Source organism: Alligator sinensis, unplaced genomic scaffold (assembly GCF_000455745.1).
Source record: "Alligator sinensis unplaced genomic scaffold, ASM45574v1 scaffold628_2, whole genome shotgun sequence".
Taxonomy (NCBI): domain Eukaryota; kingdom Metazoa; phylum Chordata; order Crocodylia; family Alligatoridae; genus Alligator; species Alligator sinensis.
The window spans coordinates 4,279,644-4,301,383 of record NW_005841833.1 but is presented as its reverse complement, the minus strand read 5'-3'; the positions used below and the strand labels follow the sequence as shown (position 1 = coordinate 4,301,383).

Here is a 21,740-nt window from a genome sequence, read left to right as displayed (position 1 = left end):
TTGTTTTGGGGGGGGGGGGGGGGCTTTTCCCTTCAAAGACAGACAGACAAGGTCTTGTTACACAAGACATTAAGGCATAACTTTCTATGATGTCCTTGGCCGGAAGGAATCTGAAGTATTTTCAAGTCTCGCTAAAACCAAACAGTACCTCCCTCCCTCCTTCCCCTTTTTACTCCAGGACACATGAACGTGATGAAACCAGACCACAGCCAGGATTGTTGCACACTTAATCACAGAAGCTGGAGATGAAAGAGGATCGAGTATCTGTAAAGTCCATTTAAGTCAGGCATGCACACTGTAGCACAAAATAAATTTAATCTAGGGTCAGCCATGTAATAAGGAATTAGTTAATTTAATCAGAGAAAGCCCCGACACTTCTGAGGTGCTGTGAACTTCCCATAGCAACTACAGCCAGACCTCTGTGCTCGGCTGTATTGACAGTAACCCAAGTGACAATCAGCGTACTGTCTCCCAGCGGTATGGCCCCAATGACAGAGAACATTTCTTCCAGGCTCCTTTTACCTCAAGCAAATCCTTGGATAATATTAACCTAGTATCATGATCTGCAGGATGGCAACCTTGACCTAGGCAGGCATGGCATTTGAGGTGGTAGCAAAGGAATCCATGATTATCTGCCTCAAAGAAGAGATGGTGTTTAGAGCAAGCACAGTACGTGTCATTCCTCCTCTGAGAGCATCTTGCATCCATCCTTCACAGCCAGGGCCCGTTAGTCTCCTCTGCCGTATCAGAATCAATTCCCAACCCAAACAAGGCCTTTAACACACAGATACTTGGAAGCACGCCTAGAAAGAGAAGTACTTGGTTAATAGTGCTCAGGAAGAGACAGAGGTCATCCCCAAGATGCATGAAGTTCTACAGACAAGTTTCCAATTTGTTTATGAACCTACAGCCTAAGACCATGGTGATTATCAACAGGCTAGTGAAAGCTGGGATGATGGAAAATAAGGAAGGGCAGGGACAGGTGCTGCATCGAGGAGGTGCTCTCTAGAGTGAAATCTTGATGTAGGCTCCATACTGTGGATCGTTACCCAAAACCACAGCCCAAAGCCCTGCTCAACAGTCTTTCACAAGGCATGAATTGTTATTCTTAAACCTAATTTGAGGCTATTTGGCTAACACAAAAGGGAGGGTAGTCAGAGGACTCGGAAGATTCTGGATCTGTCACTGCCATGTTGGGCAACTTGCTTCACCTCTCTAGCCCTCTTTTTCAGTTGAAAAGCGGGAATAAATTATATTCATCCCCTTTGCAAAAAACACCTAAAATCTGCTAGTGCAAAGCCATATACAAAGTGATGGACGAGGTAGAAATGAGCAGGTTCTTAGATACCTGGAGGGGAATGCCCCTCTCACTTACTGGTGAGACTGCTGCAAGTGTCTAAACACAGGAACCTGCCATGAGATCTATTTACAGTTCTACTGTTCCAGTACCTGACAAAGTGTTGCTTCTTTTTATCCATTTGTACTTTCAGGAAGCCCAAGGACACAGCAAATGGTAATACCAAATACATTTGAAACCAAGCCAGTCAGCTTTGTTCTCCTGTTTAGAGTGCAAGATACCACATTTCTTAGCTTTGGGGCAAGCAATAGTACTGCAAGAGAAAGGAACAGTAAATGCAGCACTGAAAACACTGGGTTCAAAATCGTATCAAGCAGAAAGGATGCCATATAAAAAAAATCCAAAAAACCAACACCCTTTTTGACTTCCTTAGAAGAGGCTACATAGATATTGAGAGTTTATGTATGGGGCTTGGGCTGTACTGTTGAGTGCACCACTAATTTAGAAAACATTCAACAAAAAATATTAAATACAGGCTGCACACTTAACAGGCTTGTTTTGTTGCTTAATTACTCAGGAGTTGATAAAAAAATGAAACAAGGGAAACCTGTCTTTTTCGGTATCCTAGGAGGTGTCCGACTCTGGCTTTGACAAGCCACCAAAGGAAGTGAAGACAGTTCACAAATAACATGAGTTTTAAAATCAGGAACTGACAACACAAACCTGACAGACTGTTACCAACTGTCAGTAAGGGGCAGAGCAATGGTTTCACACACATGTATACACACGTGTAGAAAGTAAGCAGCACTTTTGAACAATCTTTGGAAATTATTATAAAAAAATTGCCACGCTAGTGGATAACGGCTACATTGATGCGATTGTGCCACTCTCCCTTCTAATAACCTTGCAAGGCAAGTTTCAGGGGCATCTAAAACTAAAGTGAATCACACAATGGGCCTGAAGGTAACAAAAAGCATGTACTATATGATGTCTGGAAAGTGGCATCTGTACGTTTAAAAAAGGTGCTACAAGGTGTCACTAACCACAAATGCAGAAGTTAAGACGGCTTCAGGATCTCAAAAAAATCATAATTGTCCCACAACAAAGGAAGCCCAGGGAGCACGATGTTCATATTAACTTTAAGCATAAGGGCAGTTAGCTTCAGCATTTAGCCTCACTGTTAATCAACTCAACACACATTTTTAAAGAAAGAATTTTAAGATTTTTTTTCAGATTCAATTAATTACTGATATTTGAAATGGGTCAGATTGTACTGCTGCAGAATCTACTTGCTCTTCCAGCTAAAAGTTTGGGAGAAATGATTCCTCAGTCTGGTCAGCAGCATAACCCACTTTTGCTATTTTAAAACTTCCTCTGTCAGGTATCAGGAACCCTTCCCACAAGGAGCAGCAATACCTCTCTCCATAAAAACAAGCGTCTCACGGACTTTTCCTTTGTTGCCATTTTGTGAGATTGTAGACTGTCTGACCACTCAACTCAAGCCAGCTGCCTAGTTCTAGAGAGCCATTACAGAAAAAGGCCTAGATTGGGATGGGCCAGGTAGCATGCCCCCCACCCCAAGCGCTGTTGGGCAGGGCCTGCTCCCAGTATGGGACCCAGCTAAGGCAAGGGCACTTGGGGCCTGATCCTGGTGCAGTTGCAGGGGGGGGGCAGTCCAGCCCACGGACCAGCCCTGGCCACTCATCTGGCCCACAGGTCCACATTACAGTGGGAAGAGCAAGGCAGTTTTCACGAGACCCATAAAAATATTTGTCTGTAGCTGCTAATAGAGGATAGCTCTAACTCAGGTGGGCAGTAGTGAGAGGAGTAGAAAACAGACGTCCAAGGTTTAAATACAAGTGGTCTGCTGGGACGTTTACCCCAAGTCTTCACTCTTACCTATACTGAAATGCATGCAGCTCTGGCTTAGGGGAACACAACCCAAATCTGCTGCAGACAGACATTCTTTTAAAGAAAAATGTTTCCTTGTGCAACATAGTAGATAAGCAAGCCAGTAAAGAGCCTTTCAGCTCCAAAAGAGGGAAGCACAGTTGATAAGAAAACCCCTATTTCTGGAGGGCAGGGAAGAAGCATTCCACTCGGATACCTAGCACCCGGCACAAATTTTGGTACTGTATAAAAACACCACTCTTAGCCATGGCTGCAAATGTTCCCCACCTATAGGGCAATAACTGGTAGTATACTAGGAGAAAAGATACTCCATGGGTGCATACATACAATAGGCATGGGATAAGCAACTGTTGTTCTGTATTGCCTTTTATTCTAGTAAGTACAAAAGGCAGTTGCCCAGAACAAAGGCTTGGTAGCTTTAGGTCTAGGACAACAAAGCACTGGTATAACGAATGAACCAAAGTTCCCCAGTATATGCAATAAGCTGCAAGTAAAATCACAGATTAATCAGCCAGACACCAGCTGAGTGATGAATCTGGAAGGCACTCGTATTGAGTAAGTCTGGGCCACTTGGAAGGCACTCATATCCAGTAAATCTGGGCCAATTGGTAAGGTAAGAATCATTTGAAACAAACTGTTCTAAGACAGCCACATGCAAAAAAAGTTATGAATCTATCAAAAAGGCAAAAGTTGAGTGGGGGGAAATCAGAGTTGTCAATAAAATGCTGTGGTTAAAAAAAAAGCATAATACAATATTTAGAAGTAAAAATAAGTGATACATATGAGTAGGAAGCCAATTTAATTTCTGTACATGGCAATACAGAAAAATTGCAGCTAGTTCTGGAGTCAGCATTTCAGAAAGAATGTGGAAAAGCTGTAGAGAAAAGTCATATGACGATTTGGAGGGTTGTGGGGAAGAAGAGTACCTTACTATGAGACTTAAAGCTCCATCAAGTTAGTTTATCAGAAGAACAAGTGGCCTGATTTAAGAACCTTTGCTGGGTGAAGATTCTGGCTAAGCAAAGGACTCTCACCTAGCACAGAAATGCATAAGAAACACCAGTGGCTGGGAGCTGAAGGCAGATATATTTTCCACAGTGCAGGCGATGAGCTACTGGAACAAATCACAAAGAGAAGCAATGCCATGTCCATCTCCTGAAGTCTTCAAAGTCCAGCAGAATGCTTTCCAGGAAGATACACTTTAGTCAAAAAAAAAAAAACACTTGGCTCAATACTATGTCCTGAATGTATGCAGGCAGGCTAGATGAGACCACCTAATCCCCTTGAGCATTACACTATTAAACTAACATTGAGTCATAGATACCTGTTCCACAAGTTACAAAGCTCAAGGAGCAGACTTAGATATCACTTCAAGTTCACCACCACAGTAAAGAACAGGCCAGCTTTCACACTATCAGACAAGAAATGTTGTTGCACTTCAAAACCCACCTTACAAAATGTGTGTTAAGGTATGTACATTACATTCCACCCCGACTAGCATCTGTTTCAGGGTAAAAAACAGCAAGTTGTTCTACAGCCAGCATTTTACCTTACGAATTGCCTCCCAGTGGAGCCAGCTTTTTAACTGTGGTGTGTACATGCCTTGCAAAAATAATGTAGCAGCTGTGAGGAATTTCAATAGCACTTTGCATAGCTAGAACCTACAGTTCTCAGTCAAAGCTTTAGACATAAAGGCTGCCTTTTAATACAAGTCCAGATTACAAATCATATTGCCATAAAGTGAAAAAAAAACAATAGTACTCAAAACGTGAGGCCAAATTTTAAGTTGCAAAGCATACAACGTGGGGCAGAATTTCATCATCGAGTCTGAATGGACAAACAAAGCCACAGTTCAAGACAGGAAAATCGTAAGAATGGTGCTCTTTCCTCATTCCACTCCAGATGAGGAAGATTTGGCCTTGAGTGTTGTGCTGTAGTCATCCTACTCAGAGCTGTGAAAGGCAGGAACTTGGAACAGTCACAGGAAGTAGAGACTTACTTGGTAGATTCCTTTAGGCCCCCCAACATTGTATAAAAGCTAGTCTGGCACCACAGCCCCCTTCCACTTCATGTTTAATTGGAATTTGCTCATTTGAAGAGGCAACCATAATGGATCCACGTGAAGACAACATACTTCAAGTAGCTTAGACAAGAATTTGTAGGTTTCCATGTCAAAATATTGGTCTAATTTACATGAAGTCTTCTAACAACTGTAGTGTGTAAGTGCTGATAAACTGACACTGAGAAGATTTAACAATTTCTTCATTTAATAAGTGAATTATTTTTACTACATGGTATTGTACACTGTCATCTGTTCAAAAAAGATTAACAGTTTTGTTTTTTAAAAAACAAAGATACTGTGAGAGATTTGTATAAACTGGTGAAGACAATTAACTCCTGGGTTTGGTTGGCTCATCAAGCTATTGTCTAAGCTTCTTTGCAGAAGCAAGTCTTTAGGTCAAAAAAATTACGCAGATCGCTCTCAGGTAGATTTAGAATGGTTTCCGTAAGTTACAGCCTTCTGGAATGGCCTTCCACGGGACTGATGCAATTGTAAAAAGGTCCACTCAATAGAATATATGGAAATCGTACAAAACGTTATTTACCGTTACCATTAATAGCACAAAGAGCACAGCATTACTACTTGCTATTTAAGTCAAAACTCCTTTCATCTCCAAGAGGAAGGCAAGAAACGAAAAGCCCTGCCAACTCATTTTTATGGGTTGTGGGAATATAGCTTTTTAAACAGAAACTTTGGCTTCAGGAAAGAGACACGAACATTTAAAATAATGGCTTTAATTGTCATTTAAAGTATACGGGAGGGGATGTGTGCTTTAATTAAATATACATCATACCAGTGATGCTGGCAAGGTTGAGGGTTATTTCTAGAGTTGACAGCAATAAAACTAACTTGAACATGACAAGACATTAAAAGAAAAGCAATCCCTTTAAAACAATTTTTAACGTAAAAAAAAGTTCACAGTGGTTTGTATAAACAGTATGCAATTTCTGACAGTAACAAATGTCTAGTCTCACAGCACACTAGTGCCCTCTTTAGATCCTAAAGAAGAAAACAAGCATTTACACTACTCATTGTACAGGTTCAAAAGTCAGTTGTACAATTACCCATAATGACAGGATAAGATGCTGTGGAGTGTACAGCTGTAACACCAACATAAGGTAAGTTTTTAAAACTCTTTTCTTGGGAGGGAACAAAAAAAGTCTTTCACTTGCTGTTACAACCAGCAAATGCCATTCATTAAATCAAAATGAAAACCACAAACACGTTATCTATTTTGAGCAAGCTGAACAGTACACATTACAGTTTTAAAAATGAAGGTTATATACTATAATACAAGTCCCATCTAGGCAGGTCCAAATTTACTATTTCTTCGCTTGTTTTGTGATCATACCCCTTGGTGGCGTTACAGGTCTGCTAGCATTAGGCTTCTTTTTCTCTGCTGGTTTCAAAATCTGAAAAAGACAATTCAGTCATTTGCTATAATAGAGTGACATTTTGCAAATGAAACTCAGTTGCTACTAAAAAGCTTTACACAGGTGACCATGACAGATCAGTCAACCCCTAAGCATGATCCATGCCAAGAGCCAGTGCACTTCCCTCCCCACCCACAGCTAAGTCAATACTAGAGCAGGCGATCAGGGATCTCATGCCAGCAAGAGGCAGGAAACAGACAACACTGTTTGTTTGGGCAATCTAATTCAAGGTGGGAAGGTTAAGTTCTCTCTACTTTATGCCAGTACAGACAGCATCATTAATGTTCTTAAAAGAAAATCTGTGAAAGATTTGGACAATCTCTTCATTTCGCTGGATTTGCAAATATCCATTTGAAATAAGAGCTCACTCAATGTTAAAAGTAAAATTGACAGGAGCGTAAACTGTTAGTATACTGTACCTGAAAAGAGCACATTAGAGTTTCATCCACACTCATCATGGCACCCGCATTGTCAAATTCTCCACAGTAGTTTGGGGCAGAAAATAGAGTTACCAGTTGCCTTTTTGCAAAAAACTCATATCCATCTTCAACCACCTTCAGCAGGGAAAAACAGTATTAGAGCAGAGAATTCCTAGCCACACAACTACAAAACAATGTTTTTCAAATGGCAAGCATCCAGGTCAGTCCACATATCGCTCAGCTAGAGTTTAATTGTGGCTCCCTAGCACAGCCAGTTGTGGAAGAGCCTAAGCTTAAGCAACAGCAGTTCCAAACTACCAGATCAAAACAGAATTAGAAACAAATACAAGGGCCAATCCAAGAGTGAAATCCACTAACACTTAAGTTCATGGAATCATGCAGGATCCAAGGATCTGTACTAGTGGATGCCATTGGAGGAACAGGGCCATGATCTGTACTTATAAAATTAAAATACCTGGTGAGCTCGACATATAAGATCCAAATCATGTTTATGGAGAAACTTTGCAACCACTTCAGCACCAAAAGTGAAGGACACTCCTCTGTCATTTTCACCCCATCCCAAGACATCTTTGTCAGGGTCCGACCACAACAGGTCACAAAGAAGACCCTGGTCTGGTACATCAGTGGGGCGCATAATTCGTCGAATCTGTTCCATTGATTGAAGGTCTGGTGATAAGCCTGATGGTGTTGTAAAATGTACAGTCTGTTTAGCATTTTACCCAAATCGTTCCACAGTATTAAAATACAGGTTAGTTCACTTAGATCGAAACAACCAACTGACCCACCCACATCTCATGTTGATTTCAGGACTCTTAGATTTGGTAAACCCAACTGATTTTTATAATTACAAGTTTCCTTTTAAAAAATAATCCGATTTAAAATAAAATTGGAATTAAATACATAAAGGATGTTGAGGCCTAATCTTATCCCTTAAAACATTTAAACAACATTTAATGCATTGAATCTACAAGTCCATATCAAAAGCTGAGTAATACACTATATACTTTTCTATACAGAGAAGTAATCAGGGGGGAAAAGCCACCCAACTTCAGAGGTCAACTTTTATAACAAATGATGTACTACATGAAGAGACTTGGTGCCATGGGAGACCCAAGCAATGTACTACAAGGTGCAGGAGATTGGCAGCTACTACTATAAGCATTGAGCCCAGCCTCAGCCTCTAAGAGACACCATCCATGTCATGAAGTCCACCTCACTGGTCCCATACAAATCAGCTCAGGTGAAGAAAAGTTAGAACAACCTATACTCTCATCTTGTATGTGTTTTGAACAAGTCCAGTTATTATCCTAAGGCAGCTGCCAAACAAAACCATGAGCAAAAGACTATCTAGCAAACAACGCAACGTTAAACTATTTTCTAACATGAAAAATGTAATGTTTTCAGATTTTGTAAATTTTAAGTTGTAATTGCTTTCAATAAGATATGAAGAATGCATATAGAAACGTATACTGCAAGTACCCTCCAACATAGCAAAGAAACAGTCTATTGTACAGGCCAATCCACCACAAGTGAATATCTTTAATTGCTTTCTGGTGATTCTAACAGATTTTTACCTCAAGTTCTTTTAAAAGCCTGATAAAGATCTACATTAGCAGTTTTAAGATTTGGCAGAAACAGGTGTGAAAGTATACCAACTTAGGCACCAGAATGAAAAAAAATTCTACACTGTGCAGCCCTACAATATTCTAATTGTTTTAGTATTTATGAACAGGGGACAGCCTTCAAGATGCATACTAAAGGATATTTAGTACTAAAAATAGCTATTTGTCTCAAAAAGTACAGGCATATTAAGACTGAATGCTACAAGGGAGATACCAGGCTAGTGTAACACTAAACAATATTTAAAGTTATTTTTCACTGAAGAGCTGTACATACTTACAGAAGCTGAAATAGGTGGAAACTACAATACATATTTCACTACTGTGAAAGGCTATTTTATACACTATGCAGTATTTCTCATATAGGGCTACACTAAGTTTTAAGAGTGTGCAAGAAGGCATGGAAAAAAAAGAATGGAAACTAGGAAATACAAATGGAGGAAAAAAGAAAAAAGGGAAGTAAACAACTATTATATTGCTGTGGTTTTAGTAATTTGAGAAATATAGTTCTTAACAAATCCCAGGCTACCCCACTAATGAACTTAAAAAGGGGCATGCAACTTAAAACAGCTGGAGCACCACAGCACTTGAGGTATTTGATGCATGAACAAGCGTCTTTAAAAGCAGCAGCTAAACAGCTTTCCAAGACTAAAAAGTGGTTTGACATGTAGAAACAAGTATGTGATGGCATATCCCAGTAAGACCAGAGCCATCTTTTGAAGCGTCTGCATAAACAGATTTGAGAAAAAAAGATGCTATAGAATATTCATTTTCATAGAGAAGGAAGAGCAGATAGTGTCTCAAGTGATATCGAACTGCCTGCTAAATTGGGTATTGTGCAGTTAAGAAGTAAACTGTTGCAGGATAAACCATGGAGGGTTGGTTTACAAAACTTACCTCTCAATATACAGCTTAATCTCCACCTACTGATGAACTAAGGCAGAGGTATAAGTGTTTCAGAACTTCATTTGGTTTCATCCTCATTGTTGGGAAACAGACTTTCCAACAATGTGAAAATGTATATCAGACACTGAACTACCATGCCTTGTGCCAAAGAATTAGCAGTCATGTGTTCATGAAGTAGGAAGCAACACATACCTCCATGACAGCAGAATATTTTTTCATCCACAATGGCTGCAATTGGTAAACAGTTAAAACAGTCTGTAAAGGTTTTCCACAGCTTGATGTTATATCTTCTCTTACCTACAAAGACATTTAATGGAAAAAAATAAGTTAATATGCTTTTATAATGTGAAGGAAATTGCTTATTGTACAATACTACTGTTGTTCTAAATTTGCCAAACTACATAACCAGTCCAGAATAAAGCTGGCATACAATTTGCTTCAGACATACTGCTACATTGTTACTCATTAAAAGATACTGGAAATTCTCTGTCTAGACAAGCAAAAGTGCTTTTAAGTGGCCTTCTGTTGCAGTGGAAGTTCCCACGTGTATAGAAAAGTCACTTTTAAAAGCCAAATTCTCTGGCCAATTCTACTCCTTCCAATGCTCATAGCTTCTCAACATGTTGCAGGGGTTTAGGTTGTAGCTGTGTTGGTCTAAGGATATAGGCAGACAAGGTTCCTTGGGTGAATTTGATATCTTTTATTAGACCAACCCAAATGGTTGGAGAATAGTTATTAAGCAAGCTTTCGGGTTCAAAAACGCTGCAGCTTCCTGAGCCTGACGAAGGGTTTTTGAACCCGAAAGCTTGCTTAATAACTATTCTCCAACCATTTGGGTTGGTCTAATAAAAGATATCAAATTCACCCAAGGAACCTTGTCTGCCTAGCTTCTCAACAGGCATTCAGCCATGTGAAGTCAACTAGTATGCTGCATCCTGGCGGTACTCAACTAAAGAGCTGTTCTCAAGGCCATTTCTAGCTGGTAGCACTGAGGCTGCCCTAAACTCAGCTGAGACTGTGGACAACAAAACTAGCCACAGAATCAGGAATTTGCAACTAGCTTTCCCCGATGTCCCTCCTCCCTGTTGTACCCAAATGAAGCCAGACAGCAGAAAATTTAAATTTAATTTTTAAAAAAAATCCAAGGTATTTAATAAATGCCATAAACAAATCCAGAATCATCTGAGCAGTGTTAAGTTAACAGTGTTAATTGCTACAGCATCACAGGTATGCCAATTGCTTCAGGTAAAGTTTAGCTTGTCTCTACTCTCAGATCCCAAGCCACATAGCAAGCACTGATTATATACCACCATTAATTTAACCCCCCCCCCAGTTTAAAAGCAATTCCTCAGCAACATTGTGTTTACCAGGAAAGGTGAAAACCTGGTTTTACTTCGACTTGTTTAAAAGTGAAACAAGTCAGACACAAAAACTGCTTTTGCCATTTATTGTTCTTTTAAGGGATTCAGAGATAGCTTCTAAGTTGGTTTTTTTTTTGGAAAAGATATGCAGGACCTCACTGCCTTTTGTTGGAAGCTCTTGGCAAGATCTCTGCAAGACACGAAACATGTCAACGCTGTAACCTAAGCAGATGTTCTGTCTCTCCCAAAGAGGGAGAAAGAGAGAGACTGGTTCTCACACTAAATCTATGAAGTGCAAAAAAATTAGTTCACATTACAGTTTTGTGCCATATTGTTATTTAGGTGCTTGCTCCAGAAGAGAGCAAGCAAGGATAAAGTACTTATATAAAACTTTAAAAGTCTGACAATTAGAGTCTTGTATTTATTGTCTGGTAAGTGCCATGCAAAATACTCAAGATAAAGAACAGCTCATTCTCCAGAGAATTTACAGTACATGTATATCAAAATCTTGATAGTATACAGAAATTTTGCCCTGTAATTCACCTTTGAACAGTGTTCACCAGATAGGCTTACTAGCTGAACTTTGACAGTGTGGAGCAATAGGAACTTAAATTAGAACAATGAGCAAATAGGAACATTATATTACTCATTATGCACACTGCCTTCTATTTTGATGATGATACAGGATCGCTGAAGAGACATACATCACCTGCTAAAATAAGTCAATAGGCCACCTAAACTATGCAATAGTATTTAAGTTAGTTTATAGCCCCATCTAACAGAGACTAGAAGAAAGTTTTTGTAAATAGTTCAATTAAGTGCATAATGATCCAGATCTCCCTGCCACCACTAAAGAAGTGTTACTTACATTCATCATAAAACCCATAAATTCTATTAATGCTGGCACATTCATGGTTCCCTCTAAGAAGGAAGAAGTTCTCTGGGTATTTGATTTTGTATGCCAGTAAGAGACAGATTGTTTCTAAAGACTGTTTTCCTCTATCAACGTAGTCACCAAGGAATAGATAGTTGCTTTCTGGTGGGAAGCCTCCATATTCAAAGAGTCGAAGTAAGTCATAGTATTGTCCATGGATATCACCTAAAAAGACATTCATAAATGGTACATTAATTAGATTTTTCTCTAGTATCCAAAAAGATACTAGAGAAATATTTCAGTGACAACAGGTCAAGTATGAAATAGAACCAAAATTTATGCTAAGATATGTTACCTACTTAGAAGTTAAATTGGCTCAACTGTGATATCGAATTTAAAAAGTTTTACTATTTTAAAAATTAAACAGCTAAACTCAGCAAGAAATTCTGGCAATGACTAAACACCCTGCTATTTAGAAATTCATGCGTATTTACTTATAAACAGCAGAGATGTGGGGCAGAAATTTTTCCAAAACGGAACATTTTCCAGGGCTTAATTTTTCCCTGGGAAATTTTCCATTTCTAAAAATTCATTGTTTCATAAAGTTCATTTGTAACAATGAATGGATACCAATACAATATTAGGCAAGCTTGGCAGTTTCAAAGTTGTAATTAATGTTTTTCAGGTGATTATCCCTAGGAAGCGAGAGAAAGAATACATACATATGTTTTATTGATTTGTAAACAGGAGGGTAAATACATTCACATAATAATCCAAACCAAAAAATAAGTTATGAATTCGCTTAATTGGCTGCACAGGTCAAATCAAAGCCAAAGCATGGCAAATCATGCACAGAACTTTGGACGTGCTAAAGTTAGTGTCAGTTTGTAGTGCCTTTGTTTTTTTTTTCTTCAATTTAACACAAACAACATAAGGGAAATACATGCCATTGTGTATCGTCTTTACATTTTTACAAGTATTCCAATAAAAATAACTTCTTTCCACATAAAGCTTTGAATTTGTTTGAATACAACATTTACATTGCATTAAGTGTGCTGTATTTAATTTTTTTCCTAATCAAACATATCAGTTCAAATACCTACTGCTACTGGGACAAAATTAACATGGGGGTACTTTAAGTTTTGTTTACTAAATATAATTCAAATAAACATGCTAAATCAGAAGACACTCTACTTAGGGCATTGGAAAAATTTCTGGAAAACTCACATCTCTGTATATCAGTGGTTCTCAATCTGTGCGCCACAGCGGGCCACACCTGCAGAAAATGTTTTGTTTTTTAAAACGCTGAGCAACAGCAGCGTGCTGATTGGGCTGCATGCAGCCCGTGAACCACAGGTTGAGATCCACCATTTGTTTGTTTTTATATATAAAGTTGACAGTTTATAGCTCTGTGCCTCAAGTTACTAAATTGGGTATCAAATTGTGTATTTACTATGGGAAAGGTTCCATTTTACTTCATTTGAAGTTTTACCCAATTATAGTTAAAGACTACTTTAGCCAAGACATGTCCAGATACTGTTCTGACCCAAATCCAAGGCTACTCTGAATTTACAACACTTGCATGCTCGGATTTTAAACACAGGAAATTATAAATGTGTTATAATTTTTCATGCCTAACATCTGATTATTGGAGGGTCATTTAAAATTAGTCCCTCTTGCAGGCAAACAGTAGCAGGGGGCAAAGAGCAGGGACACAAGCAGCAAGCAAGTCAAGCAGTATGACCCCTCCCTCTTGCCCCCTGTCACTTGGCAGCCCCTGCCCCCTTTGCCCTTCTGGCTCTGGCCCCAGGGCACAGAACCTGACAGCCCCAGCTCTGCAAAACCTGGTTTATTTTCTATGCACTATATCTATTTACTCAGGTTGATTAACTATAAGCAGATGTTGCATCTTAGCTTTACTATACATTAATCAATTGATAGATTACTTAAATATTTGTGCATCAAGGGAATTTCCAAAGCAAAACTCTTAGAAAGCCATGTTGCAGGCCAAGACCATACTTACCACAAATTTTAAGTGGTGCTTCAAGTTCTAATAGAATAGGCTGACTGAGGAATATTTCTCTGGATTTCAAGCACAGTCCTCTGATTTCATTCTCTTGAAGCTGGACGTTTTTACCTGGTTTTGAGCCTCTCACTGTTGGTAGGAGAAAAATAAACTAGTTACCCAAATCAAATAACAATTAAAGAACTGGGAGCACCATTTTAATTAAGGGATAAGCAACTTAAAGGAACCCCCCGCAACACATACAAGGTCAAGGCTACCCTGAAATGGAACTTCCGTATCGGAGGCAAGGCTAGACAGTGTACTCTAGGTTAAATGAATCCCATCCCTCAGGTCCCCACCACCCTCCATTGTCTCAATTTCAACGATCTAAGTAGCGTACACTTATTCAATTGCAGAAAACGGAAATGAAAACCCCGCAGTGTCCAAGATGGAAGTGTGGTGTTGTTGCATCGCTCCACATACATTTCAAGTTAAGTTTTATAGAACATTTAGGCTTAGGCACATTTCCTGAGAACAAACACTTGAAGGTGAAGTCCTCCATTTAATCACAGGATGGGAACAGCATTGCTAGCAGACTTCTTTAAACTACTGTCTAGACCTACTCATAGGGTTTAATTATGAACAAGATGTTAACACTACTGAGATCGCACCCTGTCAAACTATAGTTTTCACCACTTTTATCCATCAAGTTGAAGGGCAAAGATCCAGAAAAATAAGATTCTGCTAATACAGACATTCCTTACATGACTCAATTGTGACCCCAGACAGCCCAAGAAGGGCTCAGATGCTAAAAGCTGAATGGTTACCTGATCTAGCAGTCAAAACGTCAACATCTATGCCCTCCGCTCCCTCGAAAACTTCTGCAATTCATGTATACGTTTTCAATAAATATGCCTAACATCAAATATTCAGGAACAAGAAAAAGCAAGCTGAACAGAAGAACAAGTTTCACAGTTACTATACTAGTTAGATCCAATTAATTAAAACCTCCATTTTAGTTTACCAAATGTTTCACAGAAACAAGACGACTTCAAAATGCAAAGAGAGGGAAATCCAAGACAAACCTTGTGTGTAATATCAAGGAACCTCTAATTTTTTTATATAGTATATTTAATGTAATTGGGTGGAAATGAAGTTAACTAGTCTTCAAATTATAGGGCAATAAACAGAAGACAGAATTAGGCAGACTGCTTCAATAGTCACCTTGTCTGAAGTCTCACATTAATGACAACGCACAATAATTCATCAAGTGGAGCTCCTTTAATGTTCCTGCCTGCATGCGTGATTCTAAATCAAGTATCTGTTTGATATAGAGGCTGCTCATCTCGCATGAAAATGATAAACATCAACAGCAAGCTCAGGGAAAATGACTAGAATACTATCACAGAAGGGTATATTTATGCCCGACAGCTTGTCTAGTGTTTCTCTCAAATATATAGTACATCCTCCTGCCCCCCCCCCCCCCCCCCCAATCAACAGCATAATCCTTGCCCTTCATATTTCCTGGACCATCACTGCTACAAGACTGCAACCCTGCTATCTATATCTATAGATAGATAGCAGGGTTGCAGTCTTGTAGCAGTGATATATAACACTAGGCATCTTTTTGTTCCTTGTCAAATATGCAAATGCAATGGTAATCCAGAATACAACTACTGGGTTTCATGAAGCATGTTGACAAAACACTAAAACTACCAAACTGCCTGGCTACTAACCAGATAAGGAGTCCTTTATTGCATATTCACTTTGAAAAGCATTCCTTTTAATTTAAAGCATAGTCTTGAAACTGCCAGTCTCCAAGGATTTAATTAAATATGAGTGAATCTGCTCTACTCACACAAACAGGGAGATTTGAGAGTTTTAGCAGGCTAAAATTGAGCCATTTGGCTAGATACCTGCATAGATTGGGAGATGAGCAAAACTTCTCTCCACTGTAAAAACAAGCTAATGCTTTTTCTAGCTCTCCACCAGTCTCTTGGATTTGGGTTTCTCACTACCTTGCTTTCTTCTAATCTCCCAGCCTCAGATCTTTTCCTGCCACTTTCATTTCATGCTCCATCTCTGCTATTATCTTCCAGTATTTTCAGAGTTGTCAGCTCTGCTTTTCTCATTCTGTGTACCCTAAAGTTAACTACAGAGTCTAGAGGCACTCAGTTGTCAATCACAGACCTTCAGCAATTGAAAGGACTAGTTCAGTCAAACAAGACCAGCCCCAACCCTTCTTAAGATGAACAATTAGGGTTCCAAGTCAGTCCAACTGTCCTAAATACATTTATAATGCCACTAAAGCCAGCTTTCCCTGCATTTTGGTCTCTTGATTTTTTTCCTTCACACTTTTGGCAATTCACTTCTTTGAAAGCAAGCAATAAAATTACAGCCATAACCAGAGTGATCCTGCTAAAAAAGCACATCTCTTTCAACTTGTGTACAAGAAAGGTATGCATCATAGTTGCCCTTGTGTCTTAAATAGTAGTCTAGTAAATTCTGGGATTTCAATTCCTTAAAGCCGAATAGCCTTATTTTCACAGAGGTTTAGAAAAGCCTTTCTGATACTTAAGCCAGTGGGAGCTATAGCCCTGACAGAAATAAGGCAAAAATTTACCACTTTTAGATAGTCAGCAGGCTTACCTAGAATGATGTCAAGAATGTGGAAGTTAACACAAACTTTTCTACATTACAGCTCCCCTGGTTGGGGGAATCTGATAGAACTGGCAGAATTTAGACAGGATCAAAGAAATGTCTAATCTTAATAGATTATATTCATAATGGAGACCAAGTTTTTGAAGCATTAATTTAAGTAAGTTAGATGTTATTACTGCAGCTGGGTTAAAAAGGGAACTAAAAAAAATTAACAACTAAGGAATATGTATACAAGTCAATTCTCAAGTTGCAGTACAGTCATGGAGAAATGGAGTTTCAGCAACTGACAAAGAAAAATCTAAATTCCAAGTTCTGGAGAGAGCCCAACTACTAGTTTTCAAAGATGGTTACAGGAGAGCAGCACTCAGCATTTGAGAAAGCAGAGAGGGACACCAAAAGTAGTAACCTCCACTCCCTAGGGTATAAAGCCAGCAGGCAGGTCTCACTTCACAACAAATGGCCCGGCAATTTTTAGTACACTCCTCCCAGGAGAATGAGATGCCTTGATACCACATATGAATTTTTGGTAATACAGGAAATAACCCTTTCCCAAAGAGTAGTTTGCTCTCAGCAAAGCAAAACCAACTCAGCATTGTTGCTTGAGGCTCTGACACCTACTTGAAGTTGAAGCATTTTGACACACCCTCTCCATTTGTATAGAGTAAGACTTTTACCTATCCAACTATGAAATATATAAAGAATACATTCTAGGTCAGCTGCGTCAGCTGCTCAGGTCACTTCCTGCATGTGACCCACCTGGCATCTGAATTCGGAATAATTTAAAGGCTCATTTCAAAGTCTTAGCCATCAGTTGCAAAGAACAGCCTGAATGAACTTAATGAAAACTGATACACTGTCATATTTAGTCTATTTTTAGATGATAAATTTCCTGAATAGCAGTGGACTGGGACAAGGTCAAGGAAAAGAAAAGATAAGGCTTTCTAAAAATTCTGTATTAGCATGGGCTGTTTGTTTCCTACTAAGTTCTTATCAAAGCTAAAATTAGCACTATTATCTATGACTCAGAGTGCTATAGCTTAGAATTAAGTTTATCACCACTTACTCTAGGTGCAATGTTTTCCAATCTGATTTTATATGGCTTAAACAAAAAACAGTAAAATGAATGAGGTATCGTTTTAGCCCAAGAAGAATTGAGCCAGTAATGCATGTTTAGACTTTACAGCAACCTACCAGCAATACCGGTACTTGCTTTTATAGCCTAGACACTCTTCCTTGCTTGATTCAGTAGTCGTTTGCTGTATATCATCTTTGGGATTTTTTAAAAATTAAATTTCATTTTCAAATCTTTACAAAAGTGAATTGTTTCACCGTTTTTGAGTAGCTTGCTTGCTATTCTGAAACCCAATCAGCACTAGGAAAATTCGTACTTTTGCAAGAGCAAGTAGCGTGTACAAGTCTCACGTTCTGGAATACTCCCTGCACTAGGGGTTCTCAACCAGGGTACTGCAAGATTCTTTCAAGAGCATCCCAGGGTGCTGCACAACATTAGTACTATTAGGCATGTCATGGAGCCAGAGGCTCCTGTTACTTTAAAGAAAAAGCTAAGCTTGCTGTGGGGAGCTAGCTCCACTACAATAAGCAGCCAAAGGGCAGCCCCCAGGCAGGGCAGGAGTAAAGCCTGCAAGCAGCTTGGCTAACTGGAGCAGAGAAGGGCAGGTTAGCCAAAAAAAAAAAAAATCAAATCAGAAGCCCCTGGGTACAGACAGGGAGCCACCTAAAAGGAATGAGTGGGGCTTTTGGGTCACTAAGACCAATGCCCAAGATCAATGGTCCTGTGGGCTGCAGGAGGAGGAGCTCCTGGGGGAGATGGCTGCAGGAGACACTGGCAAGCATCCAAGTCATCAGCTAGAACTTGAAGGAGAAAATTAAGGGATGAAGCACAGTTTGTGGTATGGTACTGACCCAGAGTAGGAAGGAACTTTAATTTGGAAGCAGTTTACTTGTATTTGTCTTGCATTCAAGTCTGATAACAAAGGACCAGGTTGTGGTTATGGGGGTGGTATGGAGGCCACAGAGGCAGCTGAGAAGCACCCAGTATACAACCCTGCAAGGGTCAGAGGCAGGAACGGGGCTGAGGGGCACACGAGCAGCAAGAGACCAGTCTTGCCTGGGTTAGGGACTCCAGGGGGCCAAGCAGCCTGAAAAGGACAAGACCAAGGCCAGGGGTCTAGAAGCCAAGGCCTGAGGCAGTAGACCTAGGCTGAGGGGGCACAGCCAGAGAAAACTGGCTAAAGCCACGGGGCTGAAGTCCCAAAGGCTCGACACCTGAGGGGGCCAAGTGTTATACTAGGGCAAGCGAGGCTAACGGGGTGCTTCAAGTCTAAAAAAAAAAGTTAAGAACCACTAGCCTACAGCAATGCTTGCAACATGGATGTCAACTATGCCCATGTAACAATTAATGACAGACACTGATTTTTCTAGCGTGGACAAGGCTGCAGAATTACACCCTCAAACAGCAACAAAATCTAGGTTCTTTCCCCCCCTTCTTTCAGGACACTTTAGAAAAAATAGGAAGAAATGGAACTCCTGTTTGCATAGTAATTGCATGGAAACTCCTTGGTCAGAGCTATAATAAGGTTATCGTTCAAGTAACACATGCTTCCACATTATTCACCAACTGTAATATTAGCATTTATCACTGACACTACATGAGATCACTGGAATTACCACTAAATTTCAAGTGTTCCGTTAAAATGTTTAAAGCAAGTAATGAAGCGTGTAAACGAAAGTTAAATCTTTGTATGTCTCAGTAGTTTTATTGTGCGTGAAACTGTTCAGCCATATAGCAATTTTCCAGACCTTTTCTGAGCTACGAGCAAGCTATCCAAAATGCCAAGTATCCAGCAGCAATGAAGAACAAGTTTACAGGAAAAATGAACGAAATTAATTCTATGGAGCAAAATTAACACTTCAAGTATTATAGTTAATCTTTGTTTATAAAAGATTAACACAAGCAGAGTCACATTTATGATTTCTCCAACAAGGACACAGATTTTACTTTGCATTAGTTGGTTTTATTAAGCACTACTACACCAAAACGGTGCATCCCACATCTTAAAAACTTTGAATTAACAGAGATAAAAAGGCTTAGACTGAAATGCTGTAGGCATTCAGTAATATTTATAATAAAACATGTAATAAAAAGTTGTAGCTGATGGCATTAATCTATTCTTAACAAATGTTGACACAGCTTTAATATAAATAAGCATTAAAAATATTTTTTCTGTAAATTTATACCAAAATAGTAAAATTTCAGGCAAGCTGACAAATATAAAAAAAGTAGTAAAAATTGGAAAATTGAAGGTATCCCTACCAAGGACAATTGGAATTCTTTAGTCCAAAGGACAACTAATGGGCTCAATTATCTTGGTAGTCTCGAATCCTAGGCCAAATTTATGTTATTTGGATTTACTGCTGAGGGATGCATTCATCTATGTCCTGAGAAGCTGGAAAAGGACTTCCTGGCTTCAAAACTAAAAGGTGCAGTTGAGACTATCCTTTAGTTTGAACAGTTACCTGTCTTTTTTGTACAAGTCTGCTCTCATTTGTAAAGGAAATGGGACCCAGAGAAAGCAGACGACAGTCCATCGAAATTAATCTTTGAGGTTTCTCTGATGGATTCTACAAACAACTTAGTCCCATTAAAAGGAACAAACACAGACGCCAAGAAATTTATATATATAGGCTCAATGGTATTGTAAAAGTATAATTTAGTATTTTCTCAGAAGGACTGGAATCATCATCTTTATAGGTTAGAAAAAAATCTTCTGGGATTAACAGTAGTCCAGGGTAAGAACAAAATCAGTTGAAAGAAAAACTAGTTCATTCTAGGTATGTTTATTTTTATCTGGTCTTCAGCAATATTTTTACTGCTGCATTATATTCCACTGACAGTAAGAAATGTACCGACAGGTTCCTGATCTTGTTGGGCAGATATTCACTTAAAATTTAGGATCTCCTCCTGAAGAAGAGATCTTCTATTAAGGCTTCTTGGTTTGCATGCTTCTTTTAGAGAGTGCCTTGACCACTGTGGAAAAGTCAAACACATACCCCATACTCTGAAATGAATGCAGAGTCAACTCGGATCAGAATGCAGTGCTGCAGCAGTCCAGCAGAGGGTGAATGAAGGCAAGGTAGAAAGAAAAGAACCCAAGCCGTATCACAATGGTACAAATGAACTTAACAGGTAATGTCCAACCCAGCAGATGCTTACATGCAGGAAAATGCTGCATTTATCAGGATGGAGTCAAACTCCCCTTGGTCTCTTGCAAGACCTTCACAAGTCTCTTGCAAGGCACTGTTTCAGGACTTTTTGCCAAAACATCCAGGGTGCAGCATGTTTGCAGAGTTCATGTGTATACAAGAAAAATGCAACTGGAAGACAGAATGGATAGTGAAGGTACACTCCACCACTGCTATTTACTAATGTTATCCTACCAGTTCAATAAGCAGTAGTTCACTCCTGTGATGAAGACACGTCCTACAATAATTAATGCTGGGAGTAAATTGGTTCACTCAGGAGGAGTAAGATGCAAAGAGGATGGTGGGACACTGGACAGAGATCTTTTTATAAGAACTCTACCCAAAATATTATTTCAAATGTAATACAAGCTTGATGCTGTCAATATTAGATTAGATAAAAAGACACTTTTAAACTGACTTGTTCTGGCAGCAGCAGTACACGTTTGATACTAGCTTATTAAGTAATTATTTCTGGTGTATTAAGTAATTACATCTGACATGGAGACACCAGTATAGCATTTACAGAATATATGGATTTCTTTTATTTTTCATAGGGACAGGTTAACATCCAATAGTGTATCAAAACACAAAAATGGTAATTTTCAAAAGGTTTAAGCACTGAACCATTAAAGTAATTAGTGCTCAAGGTAAACCAAGTCATTGCAAATTCAGGATGGAGCTGAAGAACTGCTCCTTGGTGCATAAGCCTCTGTGAAGGAAAATTCTATGTTCAGTCTTTTTTGAGAAGACTAAAGCTCTTAATAGCATTAGTTAACTTTAAGGTTCGCATTTTGCAGAATGTAAAATATTTCCATCAGAGACTAGTATAAGTGGCAACATGCACCTCATCCTGTGCCATTAATCCAAAATTCTCAGATATGACAAGAGTTCCTGCAAGTTACAGATGG

The 21,740-nt window shown here is 39.2% G+C and overlaps 1 protein-coding gene across 1 annotated transcript in view; it reads right to left on the bottom strand.

Moving 5' to 3' along the window:
* Window positions 1-5,457: 5,457 nt before the first annotated feature.
* PPP1CC (protein phosphatase 1 catalytic subunit gamma) overlaps window positions 5,458-21,740 on the bottom strand; it is a 21,663-nt gene continuing 5,380 nt past the window's right edge. Inside the window, exons 2-7 of the mRNA XM_006015181.3 lie at window positions 13,927-14,058; window positions 11,898-12,128; window positions 9,861-9,965; window positions 7,598-7,821; window positions 7,123-7,257; window positions 5,458-6,682 (exon numbers count right to left, since the gene is read on the bottom strand). Coding sequence (XP_006015243.1) covers window positions 6,593-6,682; window positions 7,123-7,257; window positions 7,598-7,821; window positions 9,861-9,965; window positions 11,898-12,128; window positions 13,927-14,058 — 917 coding nt within the window. The 3' untranslated portion in view covers window positions 5,458-6,592. The remainder of the gene's footprint in view (window positions 6,683-7,122; window positions 7,258-7,597; window positions 7,822-9,860; window positions 9,966-11,897; window positions 12,129-13,926; window positions 14,059-21,740) is intronic.